The sequence below is a fragment of the Scatophagus argus genome, chromosome 23 (genome assembly GCF_020382885.2).
Source record: "Scatophagus argus isolate fScaArg1 chromosome 23, fScaArg1.pri, whole genome shotgun sequence".
Classification (NCBI taxonomy): Eukaryota; Metazoa; Chordata; class Actinopteri; family Scatophagidae; genus Scatophagus; species Scatophagus argus.
In genome coordinates, this window is record NC_058515.1 from 15,516,622 (window position 1) to 15,538,079 (window position 21,458).

At 53.7% G+C, this 21,458-nt stretch overlaps 3 protein-coding genes across 3 annotated transcripts; 1 reads left to right on the forward strand and 2 right to left on the reverse strand.

Moving 5' to 3' along the window:
- Positions 1–1,853: 1,853 nt before the first annotated feature.
- Positions 1,854–13,493, reverse strand: LOC124054271 (coiled-coil domain-containing protein 171-like). The gene is made up of 24 exons (XM_046380050.1): positions 13,360–13,493; positions 12,565–12,687; positions 11,990–12,221; positions 11,763–11,913; positions 11,503–11,672; positions 11,227–11,373; positions 9,643–9,735; positions 9,384–9,544; positions 9,161–9,299; positions 8,783–9,031; positions 8,620–8,709; positions 8,366–8,536; positions 7,501–7,668; positions 7,142–7,309; positions 5,970–6,477; positions 5,582–5,707; positions 5,295–5,479; positions 5,047–5,181; positions 4,767–4,946; positions 4,481–4,626; positions 4,248–4,302; positions 3,688–3,819; positions 3,126–3,278; positions 1,854–2,534 (listed from the first exon to the last, which is right to left on the reverse strand). Exons 1-24 carry the CDS (start codon positions 13,365–13,367, stop codon positions 2,298–2,300), a joined length of 3,927 nt encoding a protein of 1,308 aa, XP_046236006.1. The 5' UTR covers positions 13,368–13,493; the 3' UTR covers positions 1,854–2,297.
- A 67-nt stretch (positions 13,494–13,560) lies between these two features.
- Positions 13,561–15,623, forward strand: wdr55 (WD repeat domain 55). Its single transcript, XM_046380146.1, has 4 exons — positions 13,561–14,097; positions 14,304–14,410; positions 14,490–14,759; positions 14,851–15,623. Exons 1-4 carry the CDS (start codon positions 13,561–13,563, stop codon positions 15,176–15,178), a joined length of 1,242 nt encoding a protein of 413 aa, XP_046236102.1. The 3' UTR covers positions 15,179–15,623.
- Positions 15,624–16,099: 476 nt separating this feature from the next.
- On the reverse strand, positions 16,100–20,721 carry rnf175 (ring finger protein 175). The gene is made up of 9 exons (XM_046380184.1): positions 20,597–20,721; positions 20,263–20,300; positions 20,008–20,149; positions 19,630–19,784; positions 19,277–19,384; positions 18,551–18,671; positions 18,042–18,175; positions 17,857–17,958; positions 16,100–16,962 (listed from the first exon to the last, which is right to left on the reverse strand). Exons 1-9 carry the CDS (start codon positions 20,615–20,617, stop codon positions 16,842–16,844), a joined length of 942 nt encoding a protein of 313 aa, XP_046236140.1. The 5' UTR covers positions 20,618–20,721; the 3' UTR covers positions 16,100–16,841.
- Between the last annotated feature and the right edge of the window lie 737 nt (positions 20,722–21,458).

Here is a 21,458-nt window from a genome sequence, read left to right on the forward strand (position 1 = left end):
AAACCAGTTCTTCATCATCACCATCAGGGACGCTGGCGGAGGAGGCTTCGGCCTGCTCGTCCTGCCCTCCGCTCAGCTCCGACATCCGGCAAACGGTTTTCACATTTCAGATTTTTAATCCTGTCCGGGTTTGAGGAGCGAGCGGAGGATTAAAGTCGCTCTGGCAGTTCAGAGGTAACAAAGATGCTGCTCGGCGTTCGAGCGGATAACGCGGGATTAACTCGTCTTTCCTCACATCTTGTGGCGTTTGGCTCCAGACTTTCTGCTTCACCTTTAACACGTTTCACAGAGCAATAACACGCTGCTAACTTCACTTCAGATCCTCCTGCAGGCTGTGGACGCAGCCGAACGTGGAGGTGACGGTTTCAGGTGCTCTGGTGTCAGCTCGACACATCGACTTCAGAGGGTCACGGAGTCCGTCAGAGCCTGGAGGTCAATCGACTCACTTGGTCTCGTCTTTATCTGAAGACATGAACAGAGAAACACTCTGAAAAACATCCCGATCCACCGATCAGGTTCTGATGGTTAAAGCTGCCCGACCTGAACCGCAGTTTAACTGACGTGACCACAGTCTCGGCCTGAACTCCAGGGTTTGCTGTGGAAAGACACAAATATTAGCAGCAAACATTTGCAGAAACTTTTGACCTCTAAATCAGTCCTGACTTGTGATGCCAGCAGCAGGCTGAGATGTTGGGTGCTGCTGGTCCCAGTGTGCCGAGCGTCCGTTTTCCAGCCCACGCACGCTTCCTGTTGTGCTGCGGTCATTTGAGAGGCAGCAGAAGTCGGCCGTCCTGTTGGGTCGCTGGCTGCCGGAGCTTCTCTTTGTGTCGGGATTACGTGTTTTATCCTCCAAGTGAATTCGTCTCCTCTCAGGCTGCTTCAGATTTGTCACTTACAGCAAGACAAACAATCCGAGAAGCTGCTGCTTCGTCGGGAATTAAACTTAATCTGTCGTTTGAGAGCAGGACAAAGTCGGGCCGCGGCCTTTGGACGTCAGTTCTGTGACTAAATGGAAACGCCAGAGTCAGCTGTCCTGTCCTGTCTGTGATGCTAAGCTAAGCTAGCTGCTCCATTGAAAATCAGTGACAGCAGAGTCAACAAAGGGAGAAGGGGAATAAGTGCTTTAATGGCTGCCACCACTCACACCAGTTACTGTCAGCGTGAAAGAGAAGGAGAGCAAAGAGAAGAAGAAGCTTTCAGTCCGGACTGCGGACGCCTCAGAGCTCGTGAGACGCACTTCAACAACACAAACCGGACGCAACCCGAAGCCCCGACGGGCCAGCAAGTCTCATCTGATGACCGTCAGACGACAGCAAGCAGTGGGAAGAAAGAAGCAGTTGATGTCTGAAAAGAAAGGAGGAAGGAAGGAAGGAAGGAAGGAAGGATGGGGGGAGGAAACAGGAAGAAGACAAAAACCTCCAGAGGAAAAAGAAGAATTCTGTTTGGCTGAATCAGCAAAGGTTTGTGTGTGTGCTGAGACGTCTTTTACAAAGTGACTTAATCTGCTGTCACACACACACACTCAGAGCCTGAGGGTGTGTGAGCGTAAGGACGTTTAGACTGTTCAGACAGAAATCCACACACACACACACACACACACACACGCGGTGCTGATTCAGCAGACATAAAATGTTTGTCTTGTTTTTCTTCTTCTGGTTGAAAACTTTTCTCGCTCTGTTCGTCCAGATTTCTTCACTTCCCGCATCGTCAGGCGTCTCAGGTCTCATTAAATCCAGAACACGACACACACACACACACACACAAACTCTCAAAGTCCAACACCTCTGAGGTGTGGTGGAGCACAAGCAGAAAGCAGTCAAACACACCATAAGTTCCTGTACTCAATCAACGAGTAGAAGAGCAGAAATATTTTATTAAAGGACAAAGCAGACTCGTACAGAAACCAGCTGGTCTGTGTCACACACACACACACACACACACACAAAACTGGCGACCATATGGCCTTGAGCTGTCTGTCATCAGCTGTCAACAGCTGTGTGTGTGTGTGTGTGTGTGTGTGTGTGTGTGAGCAGTGAAAACTCAAACCATCATGTAGAAAAACTAAAACACGACACAGTGAACTTCATCATCTTTCCAGGACTCTTTGTGAGTCCTAAGACTTTTCCATGACCTTCCAAAACCAAAACTGTGAGTGCATTCACATCCTGAAAAGTTTTCCCCAAACGTTCTCCTGACTTCTCTGTCAGCACAATAATATTCCAGAACCTCCAGGACTGTGGGGGGCGCCATATTAAAGCTACATGCTGTCATGTAAACAGGAAGTGGTCGATCTTTTCTCACTTCCTGTCTGTCTGTCTTCTGCCTCCTCTGTTCTTCTTCACAGTGTTCTTCTCCTTGGTTTTGGCCCCAGAGGGCTTGGAGAGGGGATCAGCATTCACCTGAAAGGGGGCGGGGTTTGTCTGAGATGGGGTGGGGCTTAAGATGGCCAACGGTTCTTTTGTTAGCTCAGAGAGGGGAACAGGTTGAGGGGTTTCCTCTGCAGCAAAGGGGAAGCATTCTGGAAACTCAGCCACCTGCAACATGAAGACATAAAATGATCAGTTTTTGTGTCACGGTCGGGGTGAATACTGGATTCTGATTGGCTGCAGGGTGTCCATTAATGGGATGAACACCTATCAGCTACTTCCAGTCAAACTGTGTTCTGTTCCAAATTAATGCTCTACTGCTGACATCTCAACTTCAGAAATAAATAACATGAAAACAACGAGAGCATCAACAGAGTGTAGTCCTGCAGCGCCTCATCCTCACCACAGGGTGGCGACTGTCACGCGCAAGCTGCAGCAGCCTCTGAACTTCCTCTACAGGCTGTCAGAGGTCGTGGGACACTCGTCACCGCGATAAAAGATCTAAACATGTGGTCTTAATTTTGTTTTTGGTGTGAGCTGAGCATCAGACCGTTCTGGCCTTCATGTCATCCGTTCATTGCTGACGACGGACACCTCGTCAGTGATCATCCCCGATTTATTTTGTTCTTCTTTTTAGGCACAAAACATCAAACGACATCATTTCTCATTTTCGTGCTTTCTCGCTGACATCACATGAGGCGCGTGCTGGCGACTGGCTAATCAGTTCATCGATCAATGCAATACAAAAACCCGTCTCACAGGGACGAAGGCCAAGTTGTCACGGAGACAGACGTCCTGCAGCTCACTCTGCAGCGCGGTCACATGACTGCGATGGGCGGAGACTTCCTGTTCCAGCCAATCAATCCTGGAGCTGCACATCTGACAGAACTGAGAGACGGTGGAGAGAAGACTCTGCAGAGACAGACAGAGAGACAGGGAGACAGGGAGAGAGACAGACAGACAGAGAGACAGACAGACAGCGAGACAGACAGAGAGACAGACAGACAGCGAGACAGACAGAGAGACAGAGGGACAGGGAGAGAGACAGACAGACAGACAGAGAGACAGACAGACAGACAGGGAGAGAGACAGACAGACAGCGAGACAGACAGCGAGACAGAGGGACAGGGAGAGAGACAGACAGACAGGGAGACAGACAGACAGACAGACAGGGAGAGAGACAGACAGACAGGGAGAGAGACAGACAGACAGGCAGAGAGACAGACAGACAGAGAGACAGAGAGACAGGGAGAGGAATAAACTGTGAGTGAACAAATGAATGGATGAAGAGGAGGAGAAGACAGTCTTCCTCTTGTGTCACCTGGCATGCTGCTATCTCAGGAGCTCCCATGATGCTCTCTGCTCCACTCAGCTCCAGGTGTTCCCTGGGTAATGGCAGGGGGCGGGGCTGGGCTGACGGGGAGCGACGTGACTGGACGAGACTTTCTCTGACCTAAAGACGACACACAGTTGATGAGTGAGTGAGCGTGTGTGTGTGTGTGTGTGTGTGTGAGCGTGTGTGTGTGAGCGTGAGAGTGTGAGTGTGTGTGTGAGCGTGTGTGTGTGTGTGAGTGTGTGAGCGTGTGTGTGAAAGTGTGTGAGTGTGAGCGTGTGTGAGTGTGTGTGTGTGTGTGTGTGTGTGTGTGAAAGTGTGTGAGTGTGAGCGTGTGTGTGTGTGTGTGTGTGAGCGTGTGTGTGTGTGTGAAAGTGTGTGAGTGTGAGCGTGACTGTGTGAGCGTGCGTGTGTGTGTGTGTGTGTGTGTGTGTGTGTGTGTGAGCGTGAGTGTGTGTGTGTGTGAGCGTGACTGTGTGAGCGTGCGTGTGTGTGTGTGTGTGAGTGTGTGTGTGAGCGCGTGTGTGTGTGTGTGTGTGTGCGTTCACCTCCTTGTAGCTCGTCTCTGCAGCCTTCATGTTGCTGATCAGACGGTCTCGACGTCTGGAAGCCACAGGACGAGAGAATAAAGTGACAGACGGCTTGTGATGAAGGACGACGTCGTAAAGCGAGTGTTGAAATGAAAACAAACGTCAACACCCTCCACACACGCAGCCTCGTGTTTACAAAACAAACAGCTGCTCAATCCAGTAAGAGGGCAGAGGGAACAGGTGAGTGTTACCTGGAGGCGTCCCTCAGCTCATCCTCGACTCGCTGCAGCCTCTCCTCCAGCTGCTTCTTCTCCCGCTGAACCCCGGACAGGTGCTTACCCAGAATCCTCAGCGAGCGCTCCTTCCGGCTCGCCTCCTGCCGAGCCTCCGACAGAGACTGCACAGAGAGGAGGAGTTAATTTATTAAGCTGAAGGTTCCTGTACATCACACATCATGTGGGTCGGGGTCCCTCGGTCAGGACTTGCAGGCGTCATGCTGTATCATTGACGCGCTGCAGGTGAAGCTTCTGGAAGCACCTGCGCGGTCTGCCTCAGCGTGTGCTGTGTGTCGGCCTGCTGGCTGGTGTGTGCGTTCACTCGGAGCTGCAGTGTGTGCAGCTGGCCGCTCTGCTCCTGCAGGAGCATCTGGGCTTCCTGTTCCCTGCTCAGCGCCTGACGGAGCTCCGCACACACACTGTGGAAGCGCTCAGCTGGGACCTGCACACACACACACACACACACACGGAGTCAGGCGAGTGTGTTCATCAGACAGACAGGACTGCTGTGTGTGTGTGTGTGTGTGTGTGCTGAGCCTCACTGTCTCCTGTCTCTCCTGCCGCAGTCCTCTCTTCAGATTGGCCACCTCCAGCCTCAGGCTCCGCCTCTCCACCTCGGCCGAATGCAACCGCTGGCTGAAGAGCAGGAAGTGCTGCTGGAGGGTGGACACCAGGGCCTGATGGGAGGACACACACACACACACACACAGAGGTCAAAGGTCAGCTGCTGAGGATTCACTTCCGTTCAGTACAAACTGATGACGTGACGCTCGTGTTGCTGTTGATCGACCTTCACGTTCGGCCGCGGGGGCGTCGGTCTGCTCGGCCCGAGTCTCATCCGGCTGCTCAGCCTCGTGTCCTCGCCCGGACCGCAGTCAGACAGGCTGGACGCTGTGCCCGACTGGTCGAGAAGGTAACCCAGGAGGCGGGACAAAGCGGAACGAGAGGCTGACATCACGTCTTGAGGGGAGGAGCCTAGAGAATCAGACGGACAGACAGACACGATGACAAAGCCGAGCAGCACTGACCCTCTTCGTGTGCGTGTGTGTGTGTGTGTGTGTGTGTGAGCACGCTTACCTCTGTGTGCCAGCACCCCCTGCAGGTAAGCCATGGACGACAGAACGGTGGAGGTCAGACATTTAGAGCGAAGCAAGCGAGCACACGCACCTTGCCGACCTTCATCATCACCATCATCGTCTTTACCTGAAACACACAAGCCAGAAAACGCTGACAGACAGCGAGGAAGGCAGGAGAAGAATTTTAAAAATGTTTTTATATCTGGGGGGGTCTGGGAGGGCCCCCCCGGTGTTGCCTCCTTGGCTCCGGCCTTGGATCAGTGTCACGTACAGATCTGCTGCTTTTCTATGCTTGTCGTCTGCACGCGTGAACGTTTTGGATGTTCAGACTGTCGGTCAGATGAAATAAGAGACTGAAGACGTCACCTTCGGGAGACCCGAGCGCCTACCTGTGCTCGGTACGTCCTGGCCCTTCCGTGTTGCCGTAGTCGACCCTCCACACACACACACGGCCAGCGCGCCTCCTCCCACCTCCAGCTGAAACAACACTGTTGTCTGTCTGGCCAGCGTGCACCACCTCCTCACCGCCAGCACCACGCACACGCTCCTCCGCCACCGCCTCACCGCCCTCCGTCTCCGTCCCTTCACCTCCTCCTCCTCCTCGTCTCCGTCACCTCCCAGGGCCGCGGCCAGCCTCCTCACCTCCTCCTCCAGCACCTCTCTCTCTGCCAGCCGTCTGCACACGAGTGTTTTCTGTTGGCGGAGCGTCAGCAGGCGGAGGTGAGCGTGTTTGAGCGCCCCGGCCAGCAGGGCGCAGGCCGACAGGAGGGAGCTCGACTCCCTGCGGCTCCTGCAGAGGAGGTCGCGGAGCCGCGAGAGGTCGGAGGTCAGCGAGGAACAGCGGAGCTGCAGGGAGGAGGCGTGACCACGGAGGGAGTCGCACTGAGACCGACACACCTGAGAGCGAGAAAGAAAGCTGAAACGAGCACAAAGTAAAACTGGTCTTCACGGTGAACTGATCTGAAGTCAGCTCTTCTGTCGCCGCTGGATTTTATGCTTGTGTGTCGGCTCAGCGGCTGCTTGACTTTTACACAACAGTCGCTGTGAAGCGAACGTCACTTCAGGGGGAAGCTGGCGAAGGGACAGTCGGCTCGTCCTGCTGTTTCAGCTGCGAGTGTCGACCGACTGCACATCAGACTGAGGAGAAATGAAAACACCTGAGGGCTGAGTGTGTGTGTGTGTGTGTGTGTGTGTGTGTGTGTGCTACCTGCAGCTTGTGTGTGTGTGTGCTACCTGCAGCTTGTGTGTGTGTGTGTGTGCTACCTGCAGCTCGTTCTGTAGCTGTGTCACAGTGTGTGTGTGTGTGTGTGTGTGTGTGTGTGTGTGTGTGTGTGCTACCTGCAGCTCGTTCTGTAGCTGTGTCACAGTGTGTGTGTGTGTGTGTGTGTGTGTGTGTGTGTGCTACCTGCAGCTCGTTCTGTAGCTGTGTCACAGTGTGTGTGTGTGTATGTGTGTGTGTGTGCTACCTGCAGCTCGTTCTGTAGCTGTGCCACAGTGTGTGTGTGTGTGTGTGTGTGTGTGCTACCTGCAGCTTGTGTGTGTGTGTGTGTGTGTGCGCTACCTGCAGCTCGTTCTGTAGCTGTGTCACGGTGTGTGTGTGCTGGCTGCTCCATGCCTCCTCCCTCCTCCTCACACTCTCCTCCAGACGAGACAGCACACACTCCTGATTCCGCTGCAGCTCCCGAACACACACACTCTTCTTCTCACACACACTCTGCAGGTGGGCGATCTACAGGAGGGGGGGCAGGGGACAAACCAGCAGTTTGATCCAGGTGAGACCCTGAGATGCTGAGCTTGTTCAGAAGCAGAGTGTGTGTGTGAAGCTGCTTGTCCAGCAGAGGGCGCCGACAGCCTCACCTTCACACACAGACATCATGTGATGATGAAAATCTCACACGCACACACACACACAATGATCACCTTGTCGTTGGCCTTCCGGAGATCAGACATCAGCTGGTCAACCTGTTCAGTGATGACATCACACAGCTCCTTCCACGTGAAATTACCCAGGATGCTCTGGGGCTGGTCGAGGAGGACGCAGCCGGCAAGCAGCCGCTGGTAGACGGAATAGAGGAAGGACAGACGGACCTAATACACACACACACACACACACACAGCATGATGTGGTTTGATTTACTCAGCGTCGTGAACTGTGTAATGAAATGTTTCCAACATAATGTCATCACACAGGAACACACAGGGAGGACATGAGGGAGGGAAAGACAAACCAAGGACAGGAAGTAGAGATCGCGACTGTGTTGACCTGCCATCGCAGGCTGGAGGACACACGAAGAAGAAAGAAGCCTCCTGCAGTCAGGATTCATCAGGACAGACTCTCTTTGTGTGTTTGAACCTCCTGCTTTAATGTTTCATGTTGTGGAAAACATGGAGGCCGTCTGTGTGAAGAGCCACCACACAGCTCAGTGCTGTGGCTGCAGCCTCACAGGCCGGAGTCCGCCTCTCTCAGTCTGACTCCGCCTCCCTCAGCCTGACCCCACCCCCCTCAGTCTGACTCCGCCTCCCTCAGCCTGACACCGCCTCCCTCAGCCTGACCCCACCCCCCTCAGCCTGACATCGCCTCCCTCAGTCTGACCCCGCCTCCCTCAGCCTGACATCGCCTCCCTCAGTCTGACCCCGTCTCCCTCAGCCTGACTCCACATAGGGTCTTATGAGACTGACTTTTGGAGCCAGCCTCTGGTGGGCACTAGATGAACGTTTTTGGCCCGTTGCTCCTACGTTAGCCATGTGGTCAACGCTGCACCCTCACAGTGACAGACAGACTCACCTCTGACTCTTTCTGGTAGTGGTCAGTTATCTTCTGGAGCTCTGCCATCTTCTCCTCCTTCTCTTTCTCCAGCTCAGCCCGCAGACCTCGGCTCTGCATCAACCAATCAGAGCTCTCCTGGCGAAGGCGAGCCACCTCCTCCTCCAGTCTCACAGTCACCTGCTGTGACTCCTGGGGAGAAGAGATGGCGGTGGAGTCAGCCGGTCAGGTTAAAGACCTTCCCCTGTCCCACTGATCCAGGATCAGATGTTTACCTCCATCTGTCTGCTCTGATCCGAGGTCAGCTGTCGCAGAGTCTGGTTCTCATCCTGAAGCCCCTCTGACGCCAGCAGCAGATCTTGGAGCTGCCGACAGAGATGAACAGATGGTGAGTGTGTGTGTGTGTGTCTGTGCCTGTGTGTGTGTCTGTGTGTGTACCTGTTTGTTGGTGGTTTCCTGTCTGTGTTGGCAGCAGCTCAGCGTTGTCTTCAGCAGCTGCAGGACTTCAGCAGAAAGACTCTGATTCCCATCATCCTTTGCTGGAGGACGACTCTGTGACCCAGTGTCAGGTGTTGGACAGGTGTGTGCAGAGTGTGTACCTGTGCTGCTGTGCTGTTCGAGTGTTGCTCTCATGTGTGTGAGACAGGTGACGAAGGCCTCCTCTGTGTGACACCGGCTCTGAGCGGCCTGAACACAGAAGAAGAAGAAGAAGAAGAAGAAGAAGAAGAAGAAGAAGAAGGCATGACGATTAAAGGGTCAGTTCACTCAAACTAAACTATTCACACTCACTCTGCAAAGTGTGTGTGTGTGTGTTACCTCCTCCAGCTGCGTGTGTGTGTCGCCGTGCTGCCTCCTCTCCTCATCCAGCCTCTCGGTGAGGTCAGAGGTCAGCTTCCTCTCCGTTTCCAAGGCAACGCTCAGGTCAGACTTGCACTGCTCAAACTCCTCCTGACACCTACTCACACACACACACAAAGCTCATGAAGGACTCCCAGCACACACACACGGCTGTTGTGCACACTCGGTTGACCCGTCTCACCGCTGCAGAGCGCGCTCAGTGCTGCTGCTCCTCTCTCTCTCCAGGCTGTAAGCTCGCTCCACCTCTCTGAACTGAGCTCTCAGCAGCTCCAGGCCGCCCTGCACTTCCTGTCGGCCGGCCCGCTCCGCCGCCAGCGCCGCCTCCAGCTCCCGCACCCGCAGCTGAGACGGACGTTTCGTTGGTGAGGCTTCAGATCACGAGCTCGGTTCTGTCCTCAGAGAGACTGTGTGGACAGTCTGTGTGTGTGTGTGTGCGTTACCTGGACGACCTCTGAGTTGAACCTGCACTCCAGGTGAGCTGCTCGCTCCGCCTCGATGCTCGACTCCAGAGACTTCACCCTCTGATCGGACGCCTGCAGGGAGACAAAACACACACGGCAGTGAAGGAGGCCACCGCTGCTGCAGCAACTCCTCCTCCTCACCTCCCTCTCTCTCCTCCTCCTCACCTCCCTCTCTCTCCTGCTCCTCCTCACCTCTCTCTCTCTCCTGCTCCTCTCCCTCTCTCTCCTGCTCCTCCTCCTCCTCTCCCTCTCTCACCTCCTCCTCACCTCCCTCTCTCTCCTCCTCCTCCTCCTCACCTCTCTCTCTCTCCTCCTCCTCACCTCCCTCTCTCTCCTCCTCCTCTCCCTCTCTCTCCTGCTCCTCCTCACCTCTCTCTCTCTCCTGCTCCTCTCCCTCTCTCTCCTGCTCCTCCTCCTCCTCTCCCTCTCTCACCTCCTCCTCACCTCCCTCTCTCTCCTCCTCCTCTCCCTCTCTCCTGCTCCTCTCCCTCTCTCTCCTGCTCCTCCTCTCCCTCTCTCACCTCCTCCTCACCTCCCTCTCTCTCCTCCTCCTCTCCCTCTCTCTCCTGCTCCTCCTCACCTCTCTCTCTCTCCTGCTCCTCCTCCTCCTCACCTCCCTCTCTCTCCTCCTCCTCCTCACCTCCCTCTCTCTCCTCCTCCTCTCCCTCTCTCTCCTGCTCCTCCTCACCTCTCTCTCTCTCCTGCTCCTCCTCCTCCTCACCTCCCTCTCTCACCTCCTCCTCACCTCCCTCTCTCTCCTCCTCCTCTCCCTCTCTCTCCTGCTCCTCCTCACCTCTCTCTCTCTCCTGCTCCTCCTCCTCCTCACCTCCCTCTCTCTCCTCCTCCTCCTCACCTCCCTCTCTCTCCTCCTCCTCCTCCTCACCTCTCTCTCTCTCCTCCTCCTCACCTCCCTCTCTCTCCTCCTCCTCTCCCTCTCTCTCCTGCTCCTCCTCACCTCTCTCTCTCTCCTGCTCCTCTCCCTCTCTCTCCTGCTCCTCCTCCTCCTCTCCCTCTCTCTCCTGCTCCTCCTCTCCCTCTCTCTCCTCCTCCTCTCCCTCTCTCCTGCTCCTCTCCCTCTCTCTCCTGCTCCTCCTCTCCCTCTCTCACCTCCTCCTCACCTCCCTCTCTCTCCTCCTCCTCTCCCTCTCTCTCCTGCTCCTCCTCACCTCTCTCTCTCTCCTGCTCCTCCTCCTCCTCACCTCCCTCTCTCTCCTCCTCCTCCTCACCTCTCTCTCTCTCCTCCTCCTCTCCCTCTCTCTCCTGCTCCTCCTCACCTCTCTCTCTCTCCTGCTCCTCTCCCTCTCTCTCCTGCTCCTCCTCCTCCTCTCCCTCTCTCACCTCCTCCTCACCTCCCTCTCTCTCCTGCTCCTCCTCCTCCTCCTCTCCCTCTCTCACCTCCTCCTCCTCCTCACCTCCCTCTCTCACCTCCTCCTCCTCCTCACCTCCCTCTCTCACATCCTCCTCCTCTCCCTCTCTCACCTCCTCCTCACCTCCCTCTCTCTCTCCTCCTCACCTCCCTCTCTGTCCTGCTCCTCGTCACCTCCCTCTCTCTCTCCTCCTCACCTCCCTCTCTCTCCTGCTCCTCTCCTCGCCGTCCGTCAGGTATTTCAGCTCGCTGGCTTGTCGTCTGTTCACCTCGGCCTCCTTTTCTTTCTTCCTCTGCAGTTCTGCCATCCTCCTCTCAGACTCCTCCAGAGCCTCCTCGTGATCCTGGAGGACGAGCAAACACTTTGACCTGTTAAACACTGCTGTGTGTGTGTGTGTGTGTGTGTGTGTGTGTGTGTGTGAGTGTGTGTGTGTGTGTGTGTGTGTGTGTGTGTGTGAGAGTGTGTGTGAGACCTGCAGCAGTTGATGCAGTCGTTGGTTTTCTGAGCTGAAGCTCTGAATGAGTCTGTCGCGCTCCTCGACCTCCTGCTGCAGAGCCTGCTGGTCCTCCTCCCTGGCCCGCTGGGTGAAGTCCAGAGCCTTCTGCAGCTCCTGGACCGTCAGCTGGAGCTCTGCTGCTCGCTCTGACACACACACACACACACACACACACACAGTAAGCTCCTCCAGTTCACGCCTCCACAGCACCTGGAGGGCGTGTTTGATTCACACACCTGTGAGTGTGTGCTTGTCCCTGCTGAGCTCGGAGACTCGATCGGCGTCTCTGCGGCTCACGGTCAGCTGGTACTGAAGCTCCACCCGCTGTGCTTCTCCTCGCTCGGCGGAGGACCTGAGCCGGGCCAGCTCCGCCTGCAGCCTGCACAGCTGAGAGGAGAATGGAAGCGGAGGGTCAGGGTTGGAAGTGGACCCGGTGTCTGTGGAGCAGCTGTTTGCGTCTCACCTCCTGGTTGTGGCTGGACGTCAGCTCCAGCTTTTCTTTCTCCAGCTGATTGATTCTCCACCTCAAACGACCCGTCTGCTCGCCTCCTTCTGACGTCGCCCTCCTGCTTTTCACCTGCCGCCTCCGTCCTTCTTCTCCCTCGCTTTTGTCCCTCCCCCGTCCTCGCTGCTCGTCTTTCTCTCCTGCCTGCTTCTCTTTTCGCTGCATGCTGGCGATGATGATTTCTCTCACCCTGAAAGATAAGATGTGGGTTCCAGCTGACCGCTGATCTGGACGGACACTCTGTGGACTGTGTGTTTATACTGAGCCTGCTTCACGTCCCGGTCACAGACAGACTGGACTGAAACACCTTCCATGTGTTTGACTGACGGACACATGAAACACAACTCAGTTATGTTTTGTTGCAGTAATACTTGGGGGGCAGCCGTGGCCTCGAGGTTGGAGAAGCTCCTGTGTGTGTTTCAATCAGTGATGGGTTAAATGCACAGAAGTCATTTCCCAGTTTGGGATTAATAAAGTAAACTAAATGTAAAAAATGATGCACTGGTTTACATTCGAGCTCCATCAGGCCATACCTTGTTATCTCCTCCTCGGAGTTTCTGCCGGCTCTCGGTGGGGTCCCCCGCGGGTCGGATCGGCTCTGGCCGGCCCGGCCCGGCGGACTCCTCCGCTCTGCTGCTGGGCGCACTTTAATGACCCTGGACATGGATTTCAAATTACGACAGATTTGCTCATGAGGCCAATCAAATCAGCCTCAATCAGCGACCTGAAACAAGTGTCTTGTGAGCGATGGGCCGAGTCCATGTGATCGATCCGTTCTTCCGTGGAGCAGCAGAGGACCCGGAGGCTCGGCAGGCGCCGGGGGAGCCTCGTTGCTTGGCTGCTCATGTTGCCTTGCCAGCAGACGCACTCAACCCCTCACATGGAGGCAATCAATCAGCTCAACTCTACAATTTAAATTAGTAAGGGTCGACTATTTTGAAATTCTAAATTAAATAATTCACAAAGCGGACTAACTGAGGCGATGGACATTTAACAAGTGTAATCCACTTCGAGCTGAGATTTCAGTCCCGTTCGGTGCTGCTTCGTGGATCTACTGCGAGCCGAATTTACCACGAAGTCGTAACGATGCGCTGAACGTTTAAAGTGGTTTTATATCAAGTCCGCATTTTTGATCGACAAGAAGGTGATTTAAAATCAGCACATTTCATGAATGGAATTATGTTCTCATCCGAATTACATCAAAAAAGAAATACAGCAACAGCTCTGTAACTTCAACCTGTGTGAGACGGTCTAAAGAACTTTCATTCAGTCCAACAGTAAGAAAATAAACAGTAAACAGCTTGCAGTCAACTTTAAAAAACACTCACTGCGACATTTATTCAGCGGCCGTTTGAATCTGACGCCATCTTTAGCGCCTACACGTCACTTCCGCCTAATCTTTGGCTTGGCTGGCTAACGGAATGTTCACTACCACTAGAGGGCAGTGCCTGTTCGAGTCTCTTTGGGGTGGTGTGTTCTGTTTTCACCCTGCTGCTGATCAGCGTAGAAGAAGAAAGGAAGCAAACAACATGGCAGCGCCCTCAGAACACGTTGAAATAACATCCACAGAGACAGGCCCGACAGAAACTACCAGAGACCCTGACACCTCAGAGTCGGAACAGGCGGCTCAGGACCCAGACCCGGATCTGGATGAAGATGAAGACCCGGACGGAGACGAGACGCCAGAGCCGAAGGTCCGAGACACTCCGGAGGACATCCGACTGGAGGCGATCGCCAACACGGTGGCGTTCCACCCGAGCAGGGACATCCTGGTGTGTGGGGACGTGGACGGGGACGTGTACGCCTATTCCTACTCGTGTACGGAGGGCGAGAACCGGGAGCTGTGGTCGTCCGGACACCACATGAAGTCATGTCGCCAGGTGCGCTTCTCCTCGGACGGACTGAAGCTCTACAGCGTCTCTCGGGACAAGGCTGTCCACCTGCTGGACGCGGAGCGAGGACAGCTGGTCACGAGGATCCGCGGGGCGCACGGGGCTCCCATCAATAGTCTGCTGCTGGTGGACGAAAACATCCTGGCGACCGGAGACGACAGGGGCACCCTCAAGGTCCGGGACAACGTCTTCCTCACTTTAAAACCCGACAAAACTCCCAGCTGCTGATGGTTTACGGTCCAGCATGATCTTAGCTTGATGCAACCTGATCCATGCCGGTCCTGGGGTGGTCTTTGATGGTCGTGATTTTTTATTTTTAAAGGAGGAAGCAAATGTTTCATCCCCAGTCTGTAACTTTATTTGTTTGTTTGTCTCTGAAGGTGTGGGACATGAGGAAGGGGACGGCCATCATGGACCTGAAACACCATGAGGATTACATCAGTGACATCACTGTGGACCAGGCCAAGAGGATCCTGCTCACTGCCAGGTATTTTCAGTAATAATCTCCCTTTTCACCATGATTATCAGGTCTTCATATTTCCCCTTATTGCTATGGTCTGATCCAGTGGTGATGGTACCTTGGGCGTCTTCAACATCAAGAGGCGGCGGTTCGAACTGGTGTCGGAGTATCAGAGCGGCGACCTGACCTCGGTGGCGCTGATGAAACGGGGCAAGAAGGTGGTTTGCGGCTCCAGTGAGGGGACCATCTACATCTTCAACTGGAATGGCTTTGGAGCCACCAGCGATCGCTTCGCCCTCAAGGCGGAGTCGGTGGAGTGCATCGTCCCTGTCACAGACAGCATCATGTGCACCGCCTCCATGGACGGATACATTCGGTGAGTCTCTTAATGGTTCTTAATGGTCCGGTCTGGGACCATGGCAGGGTTACATACATCACAATGTAAAGTTCTGTCTGTCCTCCATCAGAGGCATCAACCTCCTTCCCAACCGGGTCATCGGCTGCATTGGGCAGCACGTCGGCGAACCCATCGAAGAGCTCGCCAAGTCCTGGGACTCCCGCTTCTTGGCCAGCAGCGCCCACGACCAGCTCATCAAGTTCTGGGACATTTCCAGTCTGCCCAATGTGACCGTCAATGAATACCGCAAGAGGAAGAAGAAAGACGGCCGAATGAAGTCTCTGACCAAGAAGGCCCACGGAGACAACGACTTCTTCTCAGGACTTGTGGAGGAGACGGAAGAGAAGGAGGATGGAGATCAGGAGGATGAGGACGCTAGCGACAGCGGAAGCGATTAACCAGCGCTGCGCTGAACTTGGTTTCATGTTGGAAACGCGTCCTGACTGTTTCCTTCAGACGACTTCAGTTTCAGTTGAAGAAGTGAACCGTGACGTCTGCTGTTTACTGGCTTCGTTCCAAAGTGGCCCTCGGTGTCCGGGGACCCTGAGCGTGGATGGTCCTGCTACACCCACGGCGTTGGTGCCTTATCTTAGATACGACTTTGACCCGGAGACAAACCACCACTGAGGACTCAGTGGTCACAGATGGGAGGGTCAGGATGACTTTTAGATCTTCACAGACACTCAGACACGAGCAGTGAGGAGTCCGCCATCTTCCCCTCAGAACCGTTAATTCATACTGACTGTGGATGAGGCAGATGAGGCAGAAATGATCAGACCTTGTGATGATAATAACATTGTGATGAAATGATGTTTTTCCAGGATTGAAACCTTTGAAAGTGTCACACTTGTGGTCTTATTTCTTGTATTCTTCTTACATTAATGAGCTCATACCTGATTTACATCCACGTTTTGCAATTTGGGATCATTTGATTTGGTTCTTGTACAGTTGGACAGCTGCAGTTTTAGGACTTTTCTGGACATGTCAGATGAGGCTGGGAGACACACAGCGTATCCTGTCTCCTGGTTTCACACCACTGACAGGGTACAGACCCATGAGCACGTGTGAGGTCAGTTACCAGGCAGCGTTGCTTCTGAAAGGTTGGATGTCATTTACGTCCGTTCGTCCAGCACCAAGGCAGCGTGTCGTCCCGTCCCGACGTGTTGACGTGTTGTGTTGTGTTGTGGAACGAGCCGAGGCTCATTAAACTTCTGTTTTTGCTTGAGTTGGGATGATGATGATGATGATGACGATGAAAACCCGGGAAAACAAACACCAACAACACATACGGTGCATAAATAACTCCCCTGACACACGGCCGAGCTTTTCTCAGTATTTAATAACTACAAAGTTAACATTAGCAGCAGTCTTGATAGCAAAGCACGTCCATGTGACAGCCAGGCAGGACGGGAGGAGCCGACTCCTGTCACCGATGTGTGGACGCTGGCTGCCACGGTGACGGCACACGTGCAGCAAAGCACTTCCTGTGCCCCTCCTCCACCTGTTCTGTGAAGGTGAGTCTGGGTGTCGTCCACACTGCTGGCATCAGCTTTATCTTCACTCAGATATAAACATAACAGAGCAGACATCTAATAAACCAAGTTACATGAACAGCTGCTGGCCTTCTGGTCTTCACTTTGAGCAGGAACTCCTGCTGGTGTGAGCAGAACCAGCAGTGAGCGCGTGCAAATTAAACTGCTTAAAAAGACGTTTTAATGATGCAGCACAAAGTAAAGCAATGATTCATCTGGATAAAAACAACATGCATGACATTTCCCCACATCTCCCAGATTTATCTTCCTGACGTCAAACTGACATGAGGTGATCAAATCTCGGATCTGCTCTTCAAGTCTTTAGCTGAAGTTGGCGGCAGCCTTGGCGTCGTGTCCTCTGCGCACAGAGATCCAGACCAGCAGGGGTCGCTCTGCTGGACGCCGTGCGAGCGTGCGGCCCGACAGCGCGTGCAGACGAAACACAAGACGTCAAAAAGCAGCCTGAATCGGTTCCTCGTGGCGCTGACTCTGACACTCTGCTGCACTGGTGGCGACGCCCCTCTGGGATCTATTCGAGGCCCAGGGAGAAGTTGATCCCGTGCACGATACCGATGATGATGGGCTGCCAGGCGACCAGGTATCTCAGCCAATCGAGCAGCTGCCCGTAGAGGACGTGAGTCTTCTCCCAGCTGGCAGGAGGAGGAGGAGTTAAGGAGAACATCACTGCTGACTCAGTCCATCGCTGACAGATGGATCCACAGCACGGTGGCCATTTGTCCATGAAACAACAAGTGAAATTTTAAACCAAACATAAACAAACGGCCACTGATGCACCATGGGAATGTGGTTTAACGCAGCCAAAAGAAGATGGATGTCCGTACCAGATCTTGCGTTTTGCTGTGATTTATTTCAAAATGAATAAAACAAACAAAAGAGCAAAGAAAATCACGGCTGCTGGTGCCTCCTTTGCACCTGCCCAGGTGCATGCTGGTCCTCAAGGCGCCCACAGTGTTACCCAATCACCACAAAATAAACCAAAATATTAACTATACAAATTTAAATATCCTAAACAAATAACCAACAAAGAACATTAGCGAAAAATCTAAACTAAATAAAACAAACACTTAAGTTAATCAAACAAAGTTACTCATAATTACAAAATTGAGTTTACAACCAAAACTAAAAACAAAGACTCACTTTACAAATGGCTCCCACACGGAGTTTTTAAGTCTGACCAGCAGGCCTGCTCCGTGACCGACCCGAGCAGGCCTGCTCCGTGACCGACCCGAGCAGGCCTGCTCCGTGACCCGTGACCCGTGACCCGAGCAGGCCTGCTCCGTGACCCGTGACCCGAGCAGGCCTGCTCCGTGACCCGTGACCCGAGCAGGCCTGCTCCGTGACCGACCCGAGCAGGCCTGCTCCGTGACCCGTGACCCGTGACCCGAGCAGGCCTGCTCCGTGACCTGCTGGCCTCCACCTTCCCAGGATCGTGACTACATCACTGCAGGGGGAAGTTGTCACAGCATTTTGGAATAAAAACAGGGAGAAACATAAGGGACCTCCATGGATCAGGAAAAGGATACGGGTTGTTCATCATCCTCTTCAGGTCCACCTTCTCGCTGCAGTACGGACACGTCTGCTTCTTACCCACGATGCACCAGCCGCGGATGCAGAACTCGTGGAATCTGAGGACGTGGAGCAAGTTAAGGTAGAAATACTGAGAAAACGTCATTTTGACATGAAACAAACAAACAGTCATCGAGGATACGTGTGTCCACAGGAGAGCTGGTAGGTGTCTTCTATAAATCCCTCCTCCTCCACGTCCACCAGGATCCTCTGACCACACACGGCGCAGATGTCGTCGGTCAGGCTCCTGCTGGGCATGCCTCCTTTGTTGTAGTACTGACAACACACACACACACAAGGTCACCAATGTGTCGGCTTAAAGGGGCAACTTGTAGGGTTCAAACGCAGCAGCAGATCAGCTGAACGCGAGCAGCAGATCAGCGCCTGCAGCGTCGCCGCGGACGCTCAGACAGCCATCACTGGATCACCGTGATGCCTCAGAAAACCCCAGAAAGCTTCAGGCTGGTTTTGCACTTGTCTCTGTGTTTCTGAGTGGATTTTCTGTCGTTTATTTGCGATGAACCTTTGAGATAAAGTTCACATTTTGAGACTTCGGTGAGTACCTTCAAGCTCTTATCAGGTGTGCTGTTGTTCTTCACACACTACAAGTCCTGTTTCACGGAGAACCAAAGAAGGAAAACAGCGTCCTACCCCGATTGTAGAAGCCATGTAGTCCGAGCAGATTTCAGCAAAGTCTCTGCCCATGACGCCGTAGTAGAGCCCGTAAAACAGCATGACCACGCCAACGTCCATCGAGTCCTCCGCCTTGATCCTGCAATCACAGGCCGGCCGCCATTTTAATGATCAGAAGTGACTTCAGGTTTTACAGAACAAACACAGACGTCTCCTGTTCAGTTAGGCTGCTAACCTAACAGACCGGACACGTTTTGAAATGCAAAGCTGTCACGGCGTCCTCCCGATGTCTTCCCAGCAGCACCCGCCTGGGCAGGACTCCACTGTGGACTTCCTGCTCCTGGAACTGGAAACCTGCTCACCAAAGATGGTTCACACCATCAGCTTCTGTGCTGCTTCGTCCTCCTTTATTTCTGTGTGTTTCTGTGTATTTATATGCTCTTAATACGACTGGAGGTTCACTGTCCACCTTGGACTTAGAAAGGCTCAGTTGAATTTATTTAAACTTTGTGATGCGTCTTCTCTCTGAGTGACGGACTCTTTTGGATTCATGTTATGCGTGACTGATCGGATCTGTCTAACATCCGGACCTCCCAGTCACCCTGAGGACCGAACGAGCATCAGGGCGCACACCTCAGGAAGCCAAACATTCAGGACTTCCCTGACAAACGGGTTACAGCACGGCGATCAGTTGCAGCTTACGCCGCCGGAAGAGTTCGGCTTTGACTGTCGGCAGCTGCTCACCTGAAGAAGACGTTGAAGCCGAACATGGTGAACATGATGGCGAGGTAGCCCAGGACGCCGACGGCATAGCTCAGCTTGTAGATCAACAGGAACCACTTGTACACCATCCTGAGGAAGAGGAACACGATGAATCAGACAACAGATCCCCGTTCCGCTGCTCTTCACTATCTCCTGAGCTTTACTTTGGCATATTTCTCAGGTTCCTCTCTGTGTTCTGCCTGTTGAGCTAAAACAAGTTTAGTGTTTTAATGACACAGCAGAGATTAGTTTCATTCGTCTTTATGCCAAAAAGAAAAATAAAAAGCCTCGTAATTTATGACAGGTGCTGCACTGGGACTGCGTCTTCGTCTCACCTGGGCGTCCTGCAGGACAGCGGCTTCCGGGTGGCTCTGAAGATGACGTAGCTGGTCACGACGGAGAACATGCCCCACATGGACAGAAACCTCCACCAGTACAGTTTGATGGTGAAGTAAAGAGGGACGACCCACATCTGGACCAGAGTCACCAGCTGAGGAGGAGACGGACACTTTGTTACACTTTTTATTATCAGTCTGCTGCGTGGTGTACACCCTGCAGAACCCCGAGAGGCCACCAGGTTACAGAGACACGTCCACACGTGCAGGCACAGGTTCAGAACCGGCTACACAACCAAACAGACCACGTTCTAAGAAGCCGTGGGTGAGTTTCACCAGATGCGATGAGAGGGAGTTCACATGAAGGTGTCCGCTCACGTTGTAGGAGCGGTGGTGCCGCTGCTTCCACTGCACCAGCACGATCTGGGCCACCACCAGCGTGGCGATCAGGATCAGCACCATCTCCGCGTGCATGGCCTCGTGACCCCGGTGCTTCAGGTGCAGGCGCTCGTGCTGCACCCTGCCGGCAGAGAACCAATCGGGCAGCAGGAGGGAGGAAAAGGCAGCGGTTAGTTGGGACAGTCCGGAGTTTGTGGTGAAAATGTGCACACTGTGGCAGAGACGCGGACTCACTTCCAGTTGTCTCTGTGTGTCATCTTCAGCAGGTCGTCCTGGAGGAAGAGACAGAAACAGCAGCTGGGGGGTTTGCGGGTCTCACCGGACTGTTTTAAGTCGGTCAGCACAACTAAACAGGCTCAGTAACAAGCAGCACTGCGCCCACCAAACAAAACCCGTGTGTTGTGTTCGTGTGCTGCCACGTCCCAGCAGCAACAGCCTGACGGCTCGTTCACAGCCGACATCCGCTCGGACGTTAGCCGCCGATAACCACCGACTCAGACGTTCAGAGCGTCGTGTCTGTGGGTTTACAGTATGTGAACAGCTGTGGCGTTAAGCGGAGGTGACTTACCTGAGGGTGCACGCCCGCCATTGTGCGCTTTTGTCGGCCCGGTGTCTCCCGGTGTCCGCTAGCTGGAGAGCGCTAAGCTAAGCTCGCTGCTGCTCCAGTGCGCCGCCGTACGGCAGGTCGAGAGGGTCAAAACTCACACTTTCGACGTCTACTGCCCGCGTATGTGAACGATTCGTCAACTGTGTGTGGACTGTTGAGTATTTGTCACAATCAACCCTGGTGCGTTCAGTGCTCATGTGGGAGATTGTAAAACACGTAAACCACCAGAGACCCGCTTTGACTGCATTAAAATCTTTATTACCGTCACGTTAACATAAAACCAAGAGAGGAAAGGCTGATCACTTCAGTGTTTCCTGCAGAGGAGCTATGATCTCCACACGGCAGGGTCAGTAACCATTAGCTACACCACATGACATTAAACTCAGCACACCACAGACACACAGAGAGACAATTCACAGACATCTTCACATTTTGATTCAGAGTTGTTCATCGGGTGCATCTTCAGTCTCATTTGGCATTTCCTCACTCGAAACTCAAAGTTGTTCTGTTCTGCCATCTCAAAGCTCTCACTTCGCCGTATGTGGGGATACGTGAAGACTTCGAGGTAACGCCGTGACCCCCCACACCTGGCATGTTGGGAGTCCTGCTGCTCTGAACACACATTTCCTGCTCCATGAACAGACTTGAGATGTACCGGATTAAATATTTAACATGACGCGTCTACTCAAGACAGAGCAAAATGTTCCAGTTCCACTCAAGTTAGCAACAGCTGACCCTGACTTAAACAACAACGTCTGCAGACAAAAACTCTGGTAAAAGATGGTGGTGAAGTTGTCCTTCTGAACAGCGGCGAAGAGAAGTC

Bases quoted from the DNA above. Each gene is read 5' to 3' on its own strand.
- LOC124054271 (XM_046380050.1), bottom strand. The intron at 7,310-7,500 runs GTGATCATTGTG...CCCCTCCTGTAG, and splicing joins TCCGGAAGGCCAACGACAAG to ATCGCCCACCTGCAGAGTGT. The intron at 3,279-3,687 runs GTGACACAAGAG...CTGTCTCTGCAG, and splicing joins CTGAGATAGCAGCATGCCAG to AGTCTTCTCTCCACCGTCTC.
- wdr55 (XM_046380146.1), top strand. From the start codon at position 13,561: ATGGCAGCGCCCTCAGAACACGTTGAAATAACATCCACAGAGACAGGC. The intron at 14,098-14,303 runs GTCCGGGACAAC...TTGTCTCTGAAG, and splicing joins ACGACAGGGGCACCCTCAAG to GTGTGGGACATGAGGAAGGG. The intron at 14,760-14,850 runs GTGAGTCTCTTA...GTCCTCCATCAG, and splicing joins TCCATGGACGGATACATTCG to AGGCATCAACCTCCTTCCCA.
- rnf175 (XM_046380184.1), bottom strand. From the start codon at position 20,617: ATGGCGGGCGTGCACCCTCAG. The intron at 19,785-20,007 runs GTGAGCGGACAC...TCTCCTCCTCAG, and splicing joins GGCACCACCGCTCCTACAAC to CTGGTGACTCTGGTCCAGAT. The intron at 19,385-19,629 runs GTGAGACGAAGA...CCTCTTCCTCAG, and splicing joins CTGTCCTGCAGGACGCCCAG to GATGGTGTACAAGTGGTTCC.